This window comes from Littorina saxatilis, linkage group LG8 (genome assembly GCF_037325665.1).
Source record: "Littorina saxatilis isolate snail1 linkage group LG8, US_GU_Lsax_2.0, whole genome shotgun sequence".
NCBI lineage: Eukaryota > Metazoa > Mollusca > Gastropoda > Littorinimorpha > Littorinidae > Littorina > Littorina saxatilis.
Window position 1 is genome coordinate 55,671,837 of NC_090252.1, and position 17,856 is coordinate 55,689,692.

At 42.0% G+C, this 17,856-nt stretch overlaps 1 protein-coding gene across 1 annotated transcript in view; it reads right to left on the reverse strand.

Moving 5' to 3' along the window:
• Positions 1-4,035: 4,035 nt before the first annotated feature.
• Positions 4,036-17,856, reverse strand: part of LOC138974384 (uncharacterized) — a 14,618-nt gene continuing 797 nt past the window's right edge. The window contains exons 2-7 of the mRNA XM_070347101.1: positions 14,465-14,809; positions 13,777-13,913; positions 10,495-10,657; positions 8,146-8,337; positions 7,233-7,771; positions 4,036-6,508 (exon numbers count right to left, since the gene is read on the reverse strand). Coding sequence (XP_070203202.1) covers positions 6,383-6,508; positions 7,233-7,771; positions 8,146-8,337; positions 10,495-10,657; positions 13,777-13,913; positions 14,465-14,809 — 1,502 coding nt within the window. The 3' untranslated portion in view covers positions 4,036-6,382. The remainder of the gene's footprint in view (positions 6,509-7,232; positions 7,772-8,145; positions 8,338-10,494; positions 10,658-13,776; positions 13,914-14,464; positions 14,810-17,856) is intronic.

The window sequence follows — 17,856 nt, forward strand, 5'->3', positions numbered from 1 at the left end:
GGGCTAGTTCTAACCATGCATTAGATTATAAAATTGTATTCTGTGTAGACCCTTCCACCAGCATCTTAGACCACTCTTTGTACATTTTCTTTTAATAGATGATTGTCATTTGTTTTACCTCATGTCTGCCCTGCGTGTGATGGTGTGATCGTGACTGCTGTAGTGTGGGCGCGTGTGTGTTGGTGTGTATGTCAGTGTATGTGTGGGCGTGTGTGTGTGTGTGTCAGTGTGTGTGTGGGTGTGTGTGTGTGCGTGATTTTACCAACACTACGCGAAATTCCTTGTGCTTTAAATGTTTTTTAGTGTCACTTGGCTCAATAAGTACTGTATTCTGTATTCTGTATTCTGTAATCGTATGTTCAGCTTTATGCAAGGTTGGTTATTTTTGTTAATCGTCTGTTCAGTTTTATGCAAGGAAGACACAGAAGTATGTCACTGCAGTGAACTAATTTCCCATTTATATTTGCTCAGGAAAATCCCAGCTTAGTTATGACCAATGTGGCTGTACTGTGACTCAAGATCCGCTTGTCCCTGTGTGTGTGGAGTCCCCCTGGTGTGACTCAGTGTGTGGTACTCGTCATCGTCTGCTGTGCTGCGCTGTGTGACATCCTGTTTGGAATATAATAGTGAGCATTATCGCATTTATAACAGATCACATGACAAAAACAGCTGTTGTCATTGGTCAACTTGGAACCAATTGATATCGCGCAGGAAGCAGTTTTTCAATCGTAATTTTAAAGAAAAATATCTCACCTGAAGGAAGTACTTGTGTGAGAGTGTGTTAGTGTGTGTGTGTGTATGTGTGTGTGTGTGTGTGTGTGAGTGTGTGTGTGTGTGTGTGTGTACGTGTGTGTGTTAGTGTGTTTGTGTGTGTTAGTGTGTGTGTGTGTGTGTGTGTGTGTGTGTGTGAGTGTGTGTGTCTGTGTGTGTGTATGTGTGTGTGTCTATCTGTACATTAGAACTTATCATAGTCCTTTCAAGCCTTGTTTGCTTGTTCATAGTTTTCTATTTGACAGCAGTCTTAAAGAACTGCATAATCATGTTTTTGTTGTTGTGTATTTACATATTGTTGTGCCCTTTATATGATGCCTTTGTGAGCAAGCTTAATGTGATCAAATATTGTAATGATCAATCCACTGATAATACAATAGAGTGTCCATCCATCCATCCAGCCATCCATCCATCCATCTCTCTCTCTTTCACATGACATGTACAGACCACAGTTGAGCTCATCACTGTTATCATCACAGTCGGTATCTCCATCACAGCGGAAAGACTTCCATATACAGCGGTTGTTCCCGCACTTCCACTCGTACGTTTTACACTCTGGGGAGAAAGACAGCGCGCCTTTGAAATTAAATGGAAAACAAACACAAACGCAGCCAAACAAACATACGCGCGCGAGCACGAGAACACACACACACACACACACACACACACACACACACACACACACACACACACACACACACACACAAGCACACGCGCACGCACATGCACACGCATGCACACACATACACACAAACACACTTACACACACTTACACATACACACAATCACACACACACTTACACACCCACTTAAACACTCACACACACAAACACACACACACCTAAAGTGTGGATGGTTACCTAAGAGGCGGCACTGGGTGTAGTGCCTTTCTAGTGCACTTGCACTACAACAGCACTGGGTGCAGTACTCGCTCCGGCATCGAAGAATTTTGCACTAAAAAATGCACAAAATTTGACCTATTTCGTCGCCTATAGAGGACGGAAAGAATGTCATTTTGAACATTGTTATGACATTCTTTCCGTCAAAAAAGTCAATTTAACGGTGTCAATTTAACCATAAGGCAACCATCCACACGTGTGGACGGAAAGAATGTCATTTTGAACATTGTTATGACATTCTTTCCGTCAAAAAAGTCAATTTAACGGTGTTAAATGAAGCGACCATCCACACAATTAGGTTGCCATCCAGAGTTTAGGTTGCCATCCACGTGTGGATGGTTGCCTTATGGTGATTTAGGCAACCAAACCTGTGGAAACATGGGTACACACACACACACACACACCCACACACACACACACACACACACACACACACACACACACACACACACACACACACACACACACACCTGTGTACAGATGGGCATATCTGTCCTGCTCGAGTGAGTGTGTACTATTTGCTGAACTTTTCTTACCTGCACAAGCAGTAATCGAAAGACAGCAGTATAACAAGGCAACAACCAGGACGTTTTCCATTACTGTGAAATGAAGCCGACGGAAACCGATCCATACAATAACACACCACACTGAAACATTCGTTAACTGAGAACTGTCTTACTTTACTTTGAGATCAAAACATCCAAAAGTGATTCGCACAGCAAAAGGTATAGATGCTCTCACAAGTACGCTTTTTCACATTTTGCTCTGAGCAGACTGTAAGTTTACGCGATATGACAAGGATGTAAACGATAGAATGACTCAACTTCCCGGTTTCAAAGTTATCCTGTGCAGTTCACTGAAAAGGGCGGGTATGAAATTGCACTCTACAGGCGTGAGGAATTCCTTGATGGTTGTTGTCAAACTTGTATTACGACACTGCTTTGCTTTTTTCAGCTCGCTTTTCAAACGACAGGAAAAAGCATCGGCATATGTTTAACGTGCGTTCAACACAGTTGTTGTTGTTGTTGTTGTTGTTGCTGTTGTTGTTGTTGTTGTTGTTGTTGACGACGTTTGTTGTTGTTGTTGTTGGGGTTATGCGATTTAATTGATTTACCTTGAAGACCTTCAAACTTGTAGTATCTGGCGGCTGTGTTACGAAGAAACCTCTGTCCTAATAAATCAAGTATGAAAACCATTCTAACGAGGAAAAGAAATGCGTTCACAAAGTGCAGCTTGACATTTTACATGTCATTTCATTGCTCAGTGCCGCTGAATACTGTTTCTTCAACACCTCAGTATCAACATTAATGTTAAATGCTCTCTGCATTTTCCTGCCTCCTTCATGCACAATGTCATTGTAAATGTTTTATTTGTGTCTGAAGAAGTGTTACTTCCCTGCCTCTTCGTTCTGAAGTATGTGAGGTTTTTTTTAGATCTGGTTTTGGGACTTCGCTGGAGAGAACATAGGACAACGAGGATTCATAAGTTTTGAAAGATTTAGATCGACGTTGACACGTTTGGACAGTTTTTTTTAATGGTTTCAAACGACTGGAAAGATCATATGAAACGCTGACAGTAATTGTAAGGTCCTAAATAAGATTTACACAACTTTACAGATCACAAAGTGAGATGTGAGAGAAGGGATCATCTCGTTACTCCCCCGTATCGTTACTCCTCCGGCTCGTTACTCCCCCGGCTTGTTACTAACCCTAACCCTAACCCTAAGGGGGAGTAACGAGCCGGGGGAGTAACAAGCTGATCCCGTGACAGAAAAGCATATATTGAATAAGATAAATATAAAACATTTGCCAGACTGTCCATGACATTTACAAGAATACAGTGACTGATGCCAAATAAAATTCGATCGTCCATAGTATTTTGACATGAACCAGAGAATCTGTAAAAACGAAACACTTGATTAGAGCAATCATAATACAGCACATGCTCTAGGCTAAAATATACCTGAACGATTAAATAGTTTTACAATACATTATACTTGCAATTTGAACCATCCTAGAGTCAGCTGGCATTAGTGATTTAACATGCATTCGTACTTCAATTGTTTGGCCTGTTTATTTAATCGCTTGTGCGTTTGTTTGACTGTCTTTTGATGGTACTGTAGAGAGTTACAGGTTGTTTGGATTGGGATTGAATACCCCGCGACAACAGATGAGAGACCGTGTGTCAAGGAATTTAGATGTGCTGCTGACGTATTTGTTCCGGTGTTTGCTTTTCCGTGTACGGGGCTTCTTCATTCATACACTCATTCACACATTTTTACACACACAGTCACACACAGTCATACTCATGCATACGGGATGATGACAACACGCACTCGAACAACACACACGGCACACAACGAATGAACATTTCAAACATTTCGCTATTAACTCAAATCAGAACATAGTCATCATACAAATACACAGGTTATAACAAAATACCTCTCGTCACACAGAACACACCGTTCGGCACTGTATCAACACACTTCCTTCTGAATCCTCCGAATGTCTACAACACAGTTAGGAATCACATCACTGCCGAAAGTCCTCGAAGTTACACACAGTCCGAACCGGCGAAGCACACTGCTTTACTGTCCTCCAACAAACGCAAGATTGTCCGCTTCCATGTTTCGGTTCTTCTTCCAACTGCAGGCATTAAACTAAAACCTAACTACTTCCTCTAAAATAATAATACACGTTCATCCCACATCACAACAAACACATTCGCTCGCATCAGTCATCCCATCGCTCTCTGATGTATCACGCTTGCACGGTCAACCTCTTGACCACCGCATTTACACAGAGGAGTGACAACAAACGACGCATCGCACAGCACAACCGTCCCTCGCTAAAACAAACACTGATTTTACCTATTCAAATTAGGCGAGTCGGCTATTCCGCCAGACCATTTCAATAGGGGTTTAGAGACTACTCGGAAATAATACTTAGGCCTATTCCACGATCCCTCAGGGGTACCGTGATCAGAAAACTATACCACCAAATTTTCCCTTGACACCGTGACAAACCAGTTACAAAGAAGTGAAGTCATACCCGAACATCAGAAAACAACAATTTTGTTGAAGTCGCGAATTAACCGATTCCATCACAGAGGGCTACTGTGTTGATTCTCATTGTGTAGACTTGGTTGAGCAGAAACTCCAATAGCGTCATTTTTTTCCCTCTCTAGCAGACGACCATGTCTGACAGATCATGCAGAGGAGTGGTCTGCCATTGGACCGCTAGTTCTGATCGATGGCCAACAATCTGCTGAAACCTCTCTTGTGTTTGGTGTTCCTCAAGGTTCTGTGTTAGGCCCGGTGCTGTTCATTATGTACACAACACCGCTGACAACTCTCATAGAGAATCATTGTGTGCTACACGAAATCTTCGCAGATGATACGCAGATCAATCATTCTGCATCACATGACAAGTACCCAGATTTGGTTCTGTCGCTACAGGAGTGTGTGAGAGATGTCGGGGCATGGATGGAAGAGAACAAACTCAAACTAAATGACGACAAAACTGAAGCCATGCGTTTTTCATACTCCACCCCTACACATGCTAAGTCTATTTCAGAACTCCCACAGGCCATCTCTTTGAACAATATTGACATCAAGTTCTCGGATACATCCCGTGATCTCGGAGTCTTTTTTGACAAAGATCTTAGCATGAAACAGCATGTAGTCCAAACATGTAAAGCAGCGCGAATGGAGATCCGGCGTATAGATTCCATTCGACAGTACCTTACCGAAGACGCAACCAAAAGACTAGTCTGTTCCGGCATACTCTCTAGATTAGACTACTGTAATTCACTGCTCGCTGAATGTCCCAAATCTGTCACCAAGCCCCTGCAACTAGTCCAGAACGCTGCCGCTAGACTCGTGTTTCGAACACCTATGAAACAAAGCGTCACGCCTCTACTCAAACAGCTACATTGGCTTCCAGTGGAACAAAGAATTAAATACAAGATCTGCTGCATTTTCTATCAAATTGCCGCGGGCACGGCTCCACAGTACCAGTCCGATCTCGTGCAGAAAAATAATCCTGAAAGGGTTGTCCGTTCTGCCTCCCAAAATAAATTTGTCAAAGCTCCTAAGTATCGGAGGGACGATCATGGTGGCCGCTGTCTTTCAGTCGCAGCTGATCATATCTGGAACAAACTCCCTTTGTCTCCACGTCTCAGTCCATCTCTGCCTTCTTTCAAAGCAAATCTCAAGACTCACCTCTTCAGAGAAGCATTCTATGATGATGTAGTTGTCGCGACCCTGTGAATGTGCACTTTCGGATGAACAATGTTTACTGTGTGTGTGTGTGTGTGTGTGTGTGTGTGTGTGTGTGTGTGTGTGTGTGTGTGTGTGTGTGTGTGTGTGTGCGTGTGTGTGGACATGTGTGGGTGTGTGTGTGTGTGTGTGTGCATCATAATTGTTGTGTATACTGAGAGTTCGTTCCTGTAATAGCCTCTGGATTTTTGTAACATTTATGTTTTGTTGTTGGTTTTTGTTGTAAAGTGTTTATGATTAAGTTCTATTCCGTCAATGGCGTCATTCTGGTAATGATGTTGTTATTGCTTTTGTAAAGCGCTTTGTGTGTTCGAAAGCGCTATAGAAATCACCATTATTATTATTATTATTATTATTATTAATTATCACTTTATGAATCAAAAGTACGTCACTGCAGCAATCTCTCCCGTTAAAGTCACTCAGGAAAAAAAGCTCAGTCGTGGCCAATATGGCTGTACTGTGGCTCAAGGTCCGCTTGGTCCTGTGTGTGTGGAGACCCCCTGGTGTGACTCAGAGTGTGGTACTCGTCATCGTCTTCTGCACCGCGCTGTGTGACGTCCTGTTCGAAACAGCGAGCATTGTTTTTAACACAAGCAGTTTGATGTGTGTGATTCAAAAGCGCTGAAATGCGTGCTGTGTATTTTGAGATAAGCTTTTCAAAAAAACAGGCCGGCAAAAAAACAAGTAAGCAGGCAAGCAAACACGAAACCAACAAAGAAACAAAGAAACAACAATAAGCATTCGTGTGTGTGTGTGTGTGTGTGTGTGTGTGTGTGTGTGTGTGTGTGTGTGTGTGTGTGTGTGTGTGTGTGTGTGTGTGTGTGTGTGTGTGCGTGCTTGTGTGTGTACATGTCTGAGTGTGTGAGTGTGTGTGTGTGCGTGTGTGTGTGTGTGCGTGTGTGTGTGAGTGTGTGTGTATGTGTGTGTGTGCGTGCGTGCGTGTGTGTGTGTGTGTGTGTGTGTGTGCGTGTGTGTGTGTGTGAGTGTGAGTGTGTGTGAGTGTGTGTGTGTGCGTGAGTGTGTGTGTGTGTGTGTGTGTGTGTGTGTGTGTGTGTGTGTGTGTGTGTGTGTGTGTGTGTGTGTGAATGACAAAAGGAAGTACTGCAAATATTGGAAAAGTTCAGCAAAAACAATTGTACTGTATTTTGGGTGGTCTTTCATGTCAATCTCTCCCGTCTTTACTCCGTACTTAAAGTATGATTCATGTTGTTAGTGTATGGGCCTTCTCCTTGTTCTTCACTAATCAATAAAGCATGGTGTGCATCATTTAAAATAAAACATACCTTATCAGATGATGGTTTTGTTGAAGTCTTAGGCTTGAGGGCAGGCTTGGGTTTCTGCACCTGCGCATAGGCTGCTCCTTCAGTTTCCGCCTCAGCGACCTTGATGTTTTTTGCAGCTTTGTTTCGAGATGAGCTCTTGTCGACAACAGCATACACGTCGCTGCATTCAGTCGTGTGAGCAGGGGAGGAGGCATTGGTGTTTGCTGACGATGCAGGGCCTTTCATTGCTCTGGATTTGTCCACCACCGCATACTCATCTTTCTGTGGCACACGCTTGTTTCTGTTGCTGTCAAAGCCGATGTCTTCATATCCACCAGACCTGTCGCCCATACCGCTTGCTTGGTTATTAGGGACGAACCTTGCTTCACCATCAACAGTTGTGTACATGTCAGCTTCCAGCGAGTAAGGCGCGGCAGGATGTCCGTTGTGTGAGTTGGGGGAAATCCGCACAGCAGTGGCGGAGGGTTTGTGGTCAGTGCTATGTGTGTCGTGTGTGTCTACGCTTGTGGTGTACATTGGGTTGACGTGCTCTTCAAAGTCTGGAACAAAACCCAGAAACAATCTTAGGGCTTATGGTCGGTACTCGTATGTGTCTTTGGGCGTATCTTGGTCATATCACCACATATAAATCAGTTCAGTTGTGTTCGGTCAATAACACAAAAAAGGAATAATAAGCTCATTTTATCGTTGTGATAGTCACGATAAAATTTAACAATAATAATAATAAGCCAACCAACCAATACAACTAATCATCGTCATGCCCCCGCCCCCGTTTCAACCCACCCACCCCAACCAGTACACCACACCCGAATACCCGTCTCCAAGTAAAAACAACAAACTTGAAGTCGTAATCACACGGACAATATAACAAATTGCAATGGTGATTCGGAAAATTCATGTGCAAACCGCTTACCGTCGTTCTCGTTTGAAGCGTAACCGCCAGACCCACGCGCACTTCCAGCAGGTTTTTGTTTTCGCTTTCTTCTGATGAAAACCACAACGACGACGACGACAATGATGATGATGACAGCCACGACAGCCACTATGCCACCAGCAATCGCTCCTAAGGGAAGGTCGTTCTCTTCCTTTGTTTCAGGCGAAGTATCTGGAAAAGTATTCGTTTGCTCAGATTTGTATGGCAAGGTCCTTTCGCAATAACGGAAATAACAAAATAACCAAGAAGTGGCTTTCAGTCAACACAAAGACAGCACAAAGACAAGGTCGAATTTCTGCCCTTGGAAGCTTCTCCGGGACAACGAATACACAGGAAAACAAAAAGCAAATACAACAACAAACAAGTCGCGTAAGGCGAAATTACAACATTTAGTCAAGCTGTCGAACTAACAGAATGAAACTGAACTCACTGCATTTTTACAGCAAGAGCGTATACTCGTAGCATCGTCAGTCCACCGCTCGATGCAATGGCAGTGAAATTGACAAGAAGAGCGGGGTAGTAGTTGCGCTGAGAAGGATAGCACGCTTTTCTTTATCTCTATTCTTTTTAACTTTCTGAGCGTGTTTTTAATCCAAACATATCACATCTATATGTTTTTGGAATCAGGAACCCACAAGGAATAAGATGAAATTGTTTTTAAATCGATTTCGGAAATTTTATTTTAATAATAATTTTTGTATTTTTAATTTTCAGAGCTTGTTTTTAATCCAAATATAACATATTTATATGTTTTTGGAATCAGAAAATGATGAAGAATAAGATAAACGTAAATTTGGATCGTTTTAAAAACAATTTTTTTTTTTACAATTTTCAGATTTTTAATGACCAAAGTCATTAATTAATTTTTAAGCCACCAAGCTGAAATGCAATACCGAAGTCCGGCCTTTGTCGAAGATTGCTGGGGCAAAATTTCAATCAATTTGATTGAAAAATGAGGGTGTGACAGTGCCGCCTCAACTTTTACAAAAAGCCGGATATGACGTCATCAAAGATATTTATCGAAAAAAAGAAAAACACATCCGGGGATATCGATCCCAGGAACTCTCACGTCAAATTTCATAAAGATCGGTCCAGTAGTTTGGTCTGAATCGCTCTACACACACACACAGACAGACACACATACACACACACACACACACACAGAAACACACACACACACACACACACACACATACACACACACACACACACATACACCACGACCCTCGTCTCGATTCCCCCCTCTACGTTAAAACATTAGGTCAAAACTTGACTAAATGTAAAAACAGCACAAAAACAAAAATAAGTAACAATATGGAGAAAAACATAAAGGGAAAGTACTCTAGTCACACCGAAAATAGGATTTTCAGGGGAGAGAAGTAGTTAGAAAAATAAGTAAAATGTACAAACACACTGACTAAATTGCACAATTAAAAGATGACAGCAACGGAAATAATATGTTTCAAAAAATGGATAAAAAAAAATTATAATCACAAATAAATAAACAATCAAAACATTACAAAAAAGGAAAACAATAGCACACACACACACACACACACACACACACACACACACACACACACACACACACATAAACACATAAACACAAACACACACATCTATATATATATATACGACTAGTGTCTGTCTGTCTGTCTGTCTGTCTGTCTGTTCGCGATGCACGGCCAAAGTTCTCGGTGGATCTTTTTCAAATTTGGACACCGTATTCAGCTACACCCCGGACACAACCTCATCGATGAGATATTTCAACACGTGCTCTCAGCGCGCAGCGCTGTGCGCGCTGAACCGATTTTTTTTGTTTTTGTCGGGATCCACTACCACTAACTCTTCCTTATCTTCTCCAGTGTTTTCAGCCGCGATTATCTCCCTTCCTCCGTGTGGCGTCAATCCATATTCCCGTTACTACGTTACTATTTTTAGAAGGTCACTGCACGTTACTATTTTTAGAAGGTCTCCAGTGTTTTGCGCGTTTATCTCCTTTCCTTCGTGCGCCGGCGAAGCCGGCATACACCCAGCAAAGCCGGGTCCCAGGCGCAGCCTGGTATTCGGCTCTACTTCTTCCCGGCGAAGCCGGTACCCGGCGAAGCGGGTAATCATCTAGTTCATACATACACACACACACACACACACACACACACACACACACACACACACACACACACACACACACACACACCCACACACACACACACACACACACACACACACAGATAGATATACACACATCCATGAACACATACACACGTAGTGATACAAACAAAAAACACATGTTTGATGAATTATTTCATACGAGTATCCAATGCTTACCTATGTTTCCAACATTCACCGTGATGTTCCCAGGTCCAGGATAGAAGTTGATGATGTATGTGTAGGTACCAGGTTTCCAGGCAATGTTGTTTGTAAAGGTACACACACCACTCGGACCCTGTGTACCGTTGTCGTACTGGATGTTGCCAGAGAGTAGTTTGGACTGAAGGACCAACAGTCAATGAATGATTCATTTACTAAACGTCACAATTCAGACCAATACATATTTCTACCTTTGTTTGCTCGTTTTTTCGTGATTGTTTGTTTGCTTGTTTGTTTGTTTGTTTGCTTGTTTTCTTGCGTGTAGTCTATTATTTCTGCTGGTGCGATTGCGATCTCTTTGTTATGCAGAGGTAAATATTGATTAAAAATAATGGTATAACAAGTCGCGTAAGGCGAAATAACAACATTTAGTCAAGCTGTCGAACTCACAGAAAGAAACTGAACGCACTGCTTTTTTCACCAAAACCGCATACTCGTAGTTTCGTCAGTCCACCGCTCGTGGCAAAGGCAGTGAAATCGACAAGCCATGCAGAATAGTGCGGTAGTGGTCGCGCTGAGCAGAATAACACGCTTTTCTGTATGTCTATTCTTTTTAGCTTACTGAGTTTGTTTTTAATCCAAACATATCATATCTATATGTTTTTGGAATCAGGGACCGACAAGGAATAAGATGAAATTGTTTTTAAATCGATTTCGGAAAATTAATTTTAATCATATTTTCATATTTTTAATTTTCAGAGCTTGTTTGTAATCCAAATATACATATCTATATGTTTTTGGAATCAGAAAATGACGAAGAATAAGATGAAATTGTTTTGGATCGTTTAAAGGCACAGTGCAGCTCACAGCCTTCGTTTTGCCTTTTTGTTGCAGCTGAGTGCATTTACAGTTCAAAAATCCTCCTGTGGTCGTAAAACAAACCCAAAACTACCCAACGACGACATCTGTGAAGCTCGACAGTTTTTTGTTCACGCGAGTGCATAAATTAACTTAGTTATTACGTGGTGTTTGGTCGGAGTTCGATTCAACTGAGTGATTCCGGTGTGACGTTTTCATCTTTCGCCGTGTTGATATTTCGCTTCTCGGCCTCGTTGATCTAGTATAAACTCTACACTGAACAAAAAAACACCCTTCGATAGTACTGATGAGCGACCTTGTGTACCTTACATTCATGGGGCCAAATTTGTCCAACCAATTTGTTTTATTTAATTTAGAAATTTGATTCATCCTAAAATGTTTTCCTTCTTACTCAAGGGACGTAACCACTCAGTACACGTTTTCGAAGAATTCGATTTTGGGGGTGAAATCTATTAGATTTTACCACCAATTTTCTTCACATGCAATAAACTGACATGCTATTCGTCCATAAATAATTTCACTTCCTAATTTTACCAGGAAACAACATTTCAGTCTTGAGTATATGTCGAGGGGGAAATATGTACACAGGCGAAAGATGAAATCATGACACCGGCCTCCATTTTGTTTTACACAAACTCATGATGACGTCTGACATAGTTTGCTAGTGTCTTTTTGTGCATGATGTGGTAATCTACCTGATCTAAATTTAGATCCAAAAATAGGTCAAGACCAGCCGGGTCCGAGTACGAAATTAATTCGTATAAAAATCGCAGTTCTTGACTCTTTGGGTGCAAGTCAATGAAACTTGGTAGTTCTTCTAACGGATAGCTGCCTGAGGTATGACTAAAAGCCCCAGGGGCTCCGTGCACCTGGATTTGACAAGTTCAGTACCTTTAATAAAAAAAATAATGTTAATTACAAGTTTCCGATTTTTAATGACCAAACTCCTTCATTAGGTTTTAAGCCACCAACCTGAAATGCAATACCAAAGTCCGGCCTTCGTCGAAGATTAAAACTTCAATCAATTTGATTAAAAAATGAGGGTGTGACAGTGCCGCCTCAACTTTTACAAAAAGCCGGATATGACGTCATCAAAGGTATTTATTGAAAAAATGAAACAAATTGTCTGGGGATATCATTCCCAGAAACTCTTATGTCAAATTTAATAAAGATAGGTCCAGTAGTTTAGTCTGAATCGCTCTACACACACACACGCACAGACAGACACACACACAGACACACATACACCACGACCCTCGTCTCGATTCCCCCTCTGTTAAAACATTTAGTCAAAACTTGACTAAATGTAAAAAGGAACTTGGCCTTGATAATTTATTCCAAAATGAAACTATGACTCGCAGATAGTATTGACGTCAGGATGTCAAAACCCCTACCAGTTCATTTCCAAACCGCATTTAATAGAAAACTCTTTTCTTGATTTTAATTTGTTTTAATTTTGGTAACTGATCAGAAACACGTCCCGCTTCTGTTAGAATTCCTCAATCACAGCAGGATTCAATTGTCAGATTATGCACGTCTTTTGTAGACGTAGGTCAGTACCTGCTATTCAGAATTGGTCGTGTGACAGACGTACGTTTTCTTCCACACAAGATTACGTTGATTGTCTAACGAAGCCGTCAGGCTGAGTTAGACATCAGCTAATCGAGTGTGGAAGAAAACTCTGTCACACGACCAAGTCGGAATAGCATTTATGTCTCACAGCTTCAACAGTGGAGAGAACAAACACGTTTTGCGTACTCAGGCTTGATAAACCTAAACACAGGAGCAGCCATTGTGGAGAGATCTACTTTTTGACGAAAGTGACCGAACAACTATGAATGACGTCTCGGTATATGTGAATGACGTCACAGTCATCGTCACAGTCTGTATCTTTTGAAGCATCGCAATCTTCATGACGTCTTTCTGTGTCTGCATCCGCGAAATGTTTGTTCTTTCCGGGATCTTTGTCATCTATGTTCATAACTCTGTCCTTCTAGATTCAGACTAACAAGCCTCGTGAGCGAGCCACTTTCCAAGGGCAGCTAAATTCGCGTATGGATGCCGTTTTCAGTATTCTCAGCGATGAAGAATTTGTAAAGAGAAGAAACAATAACAGCAGGAGAAATGAAAGTCGTGTGTGCATTTTGGGGCTTTTGGAAGGACGATTTCGAGTTTGAATCCGTTCTTGCACATGCTCCAAAGCGTGTAACATACAATCTTGCACACGTTTGCTTTAGTAGTGCCAAAGAAGGAAAGCGTGTGACATAGCGTGATAACAGTTCGCAGCATCTTGATTTCTACAAATATACTCTGTTATTTCATGGGGCTGTGGTTTAGCACGGCAATACAAACAACAACAATCAGAATCTACTTCATGATTCAGTGGAAGTTTAAACACGCTGTTACGACGTTTCTCATTACCTTTCTTTCTGTTTCCCAAAACCAAGTGCAAAGGAAAGCTCGCCTGTCGGAATAGGCGTGTTCAAAGCGACAGCTTCCTCTGACTGTCCCCCTGTCTCGGTCTTCCTCTACAGCGCAACTGGACAGCTCTGCTGGTTCTGCACGCAAGTAAAGCCATGCATTCTGTCTGAGCGCCCCCCCCCCCCCCCCCCCTTATCTCTGTCTTGTTGCCTGTCTGTCTGTCGGTCTTGTTGCCTGTCTGCCTGTCGACCTGTCTCTCTCTCGTTCTATGTATGTGTGTATATGTGTGTGTGTGTGTGTGTGGTCTCTCTCTCGTTCTATGTGTGTGTGTGTATGTGTGTGTGTGTGTGTGTGGGTGTGTGTGTGTATGGGTTTTGTGTGTGTGTGTGTGTGTGTGTGTGTGTGTGTATGTGTGTGTGTGTGTGTGTATGTGTGTGTGTGTGTGTGTGTATGTGTCTCTCTGTCCATATGTGGCCCAATTCTAGAAATGGTCACTGTTTTGATCACTATTTTAGAATGTCAATACTAATGTATGCTTTTTGTAATTTGTTTTCATATATATGTAAATGATAGAAAGAGAAACAGAAGGAAGAGAGAAATAAAGTAAGGGGGTGAAGAAAAAGAAAGAGAGAGGGATAAAAAGCAAGAAGGATAAAACAAAAGATAGTCATGTAAAGCGAAGTCTTACTTATGACGATGACATTGCATGGCATAGACCTATTGGACCCTCCAAACTGACTGTGACAGGTAACTATCGCGTCTTTGTCCACCTCACGGTCATACTGCTGGTAGTACAGCGTGCTCTCTGACTCTGACCTCTCTACAGCAAAATGGCTAGGATCGTGGACAGTGCACACAGAGGAATTGCAAGTAGCCACCGGCGATATCTTCGAACCAGCCCCTTTGAATGTCCACACTATGGTGTCCCTTTTGTTGAAGCCTGTGCACAGTATTGTGTTGTTGGCCTTTTCTCGAATGGTAATAAAGGTGTCTTTACAGCTTTCTATATTCACGTATCCAGCAAACTGACCATCTGACAAAAAAAACAACAATACCCAACAACAACATCACAAACACACAGAAAAAGTTGAACGTCAAAAAGTGCACGAGGGTGATGACATTCCTCTCAAAACTTCGAGGGTGTCGCGTGAAGCGTAAAGAAAACATTCAGTCAATCGGTCAGCCTAAATGACTTGTGAGCGAATGGAAACAACACTTTCGCCAAATGTTCACATAAAGAAGTTTGTCAATCAGCTGATTTGGGTAGTTGTTTTTACAGTGTGCTCGCTGTTTCTACACCTCAAATATAACAAAAATGTCTTGAAGTACAGCAATACATGTCGCTCAAACATTACTGATGGGTTATTTCATTGCTTGCTTAGACATAGACATAGACATAGAACACTTTATTAGCTGAGAAACTCAGGTGTGGTGTATCACAGTATTACAACATACAACATAAAATGTAAGAACATAAAATCATAATAATTAAAGTTATTGAGACATCCCAGTGCACTAAGGGATTTATAGAGCAAATCGAGAAAATTCATTATTTTCGAGATTTGCTCTATAAATCCCTTAGTGCACTGGGATTGTTTCAATAACGATATTGTCAGTACCGCCAGAGAAAAAAGAAGATTCAAAACGCACATTTTGCAACGCGCATTTGGATAGGCGTAACTGTGTGGTCAGGTTTGTGTCACTGGATCTACTTTTGTGTGGGCTGTCTCAAGTGTGTCGTGCTTTCGTCACACGCAAACTCTTGTTTTAATTTCTGTTGGTAAATTCCAGTGTAGTGTTAAGCTAAAAAGTGATGATCTTTCATAGAGACCTCATTTAAACTCGGAGAAAGGACTGTGCTCTTGGTTTCGAAACCTTCATCGAGCTTCGACAGATTGACTGTGCAGAGTTTTGCCTCTTGCCACGGTCGACGGAAAGCACATTGTGGCATGTTTCTTGTGTGGTATCTTCACTCATCGGGGAGTCTGGTACTAAATATGAACGGTAAGAATGCTCTGAACCCTACACGTATTATATCCCCATCGTTTTATCGTTCACATTTGCCCAACATGTTAATTTGCCGAGCGGGATTTATGTCGTCTGCTACTGGCACTGCACTGAGTCTCATTTCAAAAACAAAAATTGCTCGTCACGTTGCACTGAGTCTGCACGCATGAGGCAGGCTGTTAATAAGTCTTATATATGGTAAGAACGTTCTAAACCCTACACGTTTTCGATTCCGATTGTTCTTGCCTTGAAATAATAATTCGGAAAACATTCATTTACTGAACAGATGCAGTCGTATTTCAGTGTAGTCTGCTACGTGCTGATCTTGCTGCTACCGTCTTTGCTGCTACGCTATCGGAATAACACTTGTGTTTTCTGTTAGCTGCTGGGAATTGTATACTAACTCATCATTTGGTCATGTGGACAATAAACTACATGCCACTAACATGGCATAATTATGAGAGGAATCTTCGCAAGTCGAAACTGAAAAATTAGACATAGCGGGTTCTATTTTTAGATGAGTGGCAACTGCGGCACAGGCACATGCAATCTGTCAGAAAAAAAAACCCATCTTGTGCTTTAATTGAAAAGCAGGAAATTTATGATCTTAATCATTGGTATTGTGGAGAATATAAGCTACATGTCATTAATTAATTCTGAGGATGAGAGTACACTCTCGCTTAAGCAAAGGGCGGAAGAATACGCTCTGTGGAAAAGTTAGCGCACTCCAAGAGTGCGCTAACAGTTTTAGCGCATCGCCATTAGCCAATCAACTGGTTCACATCAGTCATGTGACACCAGTACTTACTGACAATTAAGATTAAGATACCAATATCCAAACAAATCTCTCTCTCTCTCTCTCTCTCTCTCCCTCTCTCTCTCTCTCTCTTTCTCTCTCTCTCTCTCTCTCTCTCTCTCTCTCTCTCTCTCTCCCTCTCCCTCTCCCTCTCTCGCTCCATGTATATAGAGAAAACTACATGGCTTGCTGTGTCGTACCAGATTTACACGAGTTGTTTTTTAAAATATTGAACTGCGAGCGAAAGCGAGCTATTCACTATTTGAAAAAGCAACGAGTGGTGGTGGGGGGGGGGGGGGGGGGGGGGTTGAGTGGGACTTTGATGTGTGATTCCTGATTTCCAAATGTTCAACATTTTCTTTAGCTGCATTATTTTAGTTATTCATGAGTGGGTGGGTGGAGGGGATGGGCTAGTTCTAACTATGCATTAGATTATAAAATTGTATTTGGTGTAGACCCTTCCACCAGCATCTTAGACCACTCTTTGTACATTTTCTTTTAATAGATGATTGTCATTCGTTTACCTCATGTCTGCCCTGCGTGTGATGGTGTGATCGTGACTGCTGTAGTGTGGGCGTGTGTGTGTTGGTGTGTATGTCAGTGTATGTGTGGGTGTGTGTGTCAGTGTGTGTGTGGGTGTGTGTGTGTGCGTGATTTTACCAACACTACGCGAAATTCCTTGTGCTTTAAATGTTTTTTAATGTCACTTGGCTCAATAAATACTGTATTCTGTATTCTGTATTCTGTTTATCCTACATACTGTACTTACGTGTATTTTACTGAAAATGTCCTGCAGTCGAGGAGGCTAAATTGAAGACGCTTGTTTTGGAACCTCGATCTCTTCTAAAGCCTCGTGCAATCTATTACGTCAAAGCAAAGAAACGTCACTCTAAAAGTGTGGCGTGACGTGTTAGTTCTAAAGATTCATCGAGGGTAATTAGCGAGCGCAATTTTTGTTTCTATAATGACGTTTGTCTCGGTGACTTTGGCATCATAAGCAGTGGAAAAACAGGTCCCTGCCAGACTTGCTTGACATGACCTCATTTACATGATATACACACGTGTGATTTGAACGATTATTATCTCACGGGTGTCTCTCTCACGTATGTAGGATAAATCATATAACGTCACAAGCAGACGCGCGGGTTCATAGGCGCATTTGTTTGTTTGTTTGTTTGCTTAACGCCCAGCCGACCACGAAGGGCCATATCAGGGCGGTGCTGCTTTGACATATAACGTGCGCCACACACAAGACAGAAGTCGCAGCACAGGCTTCA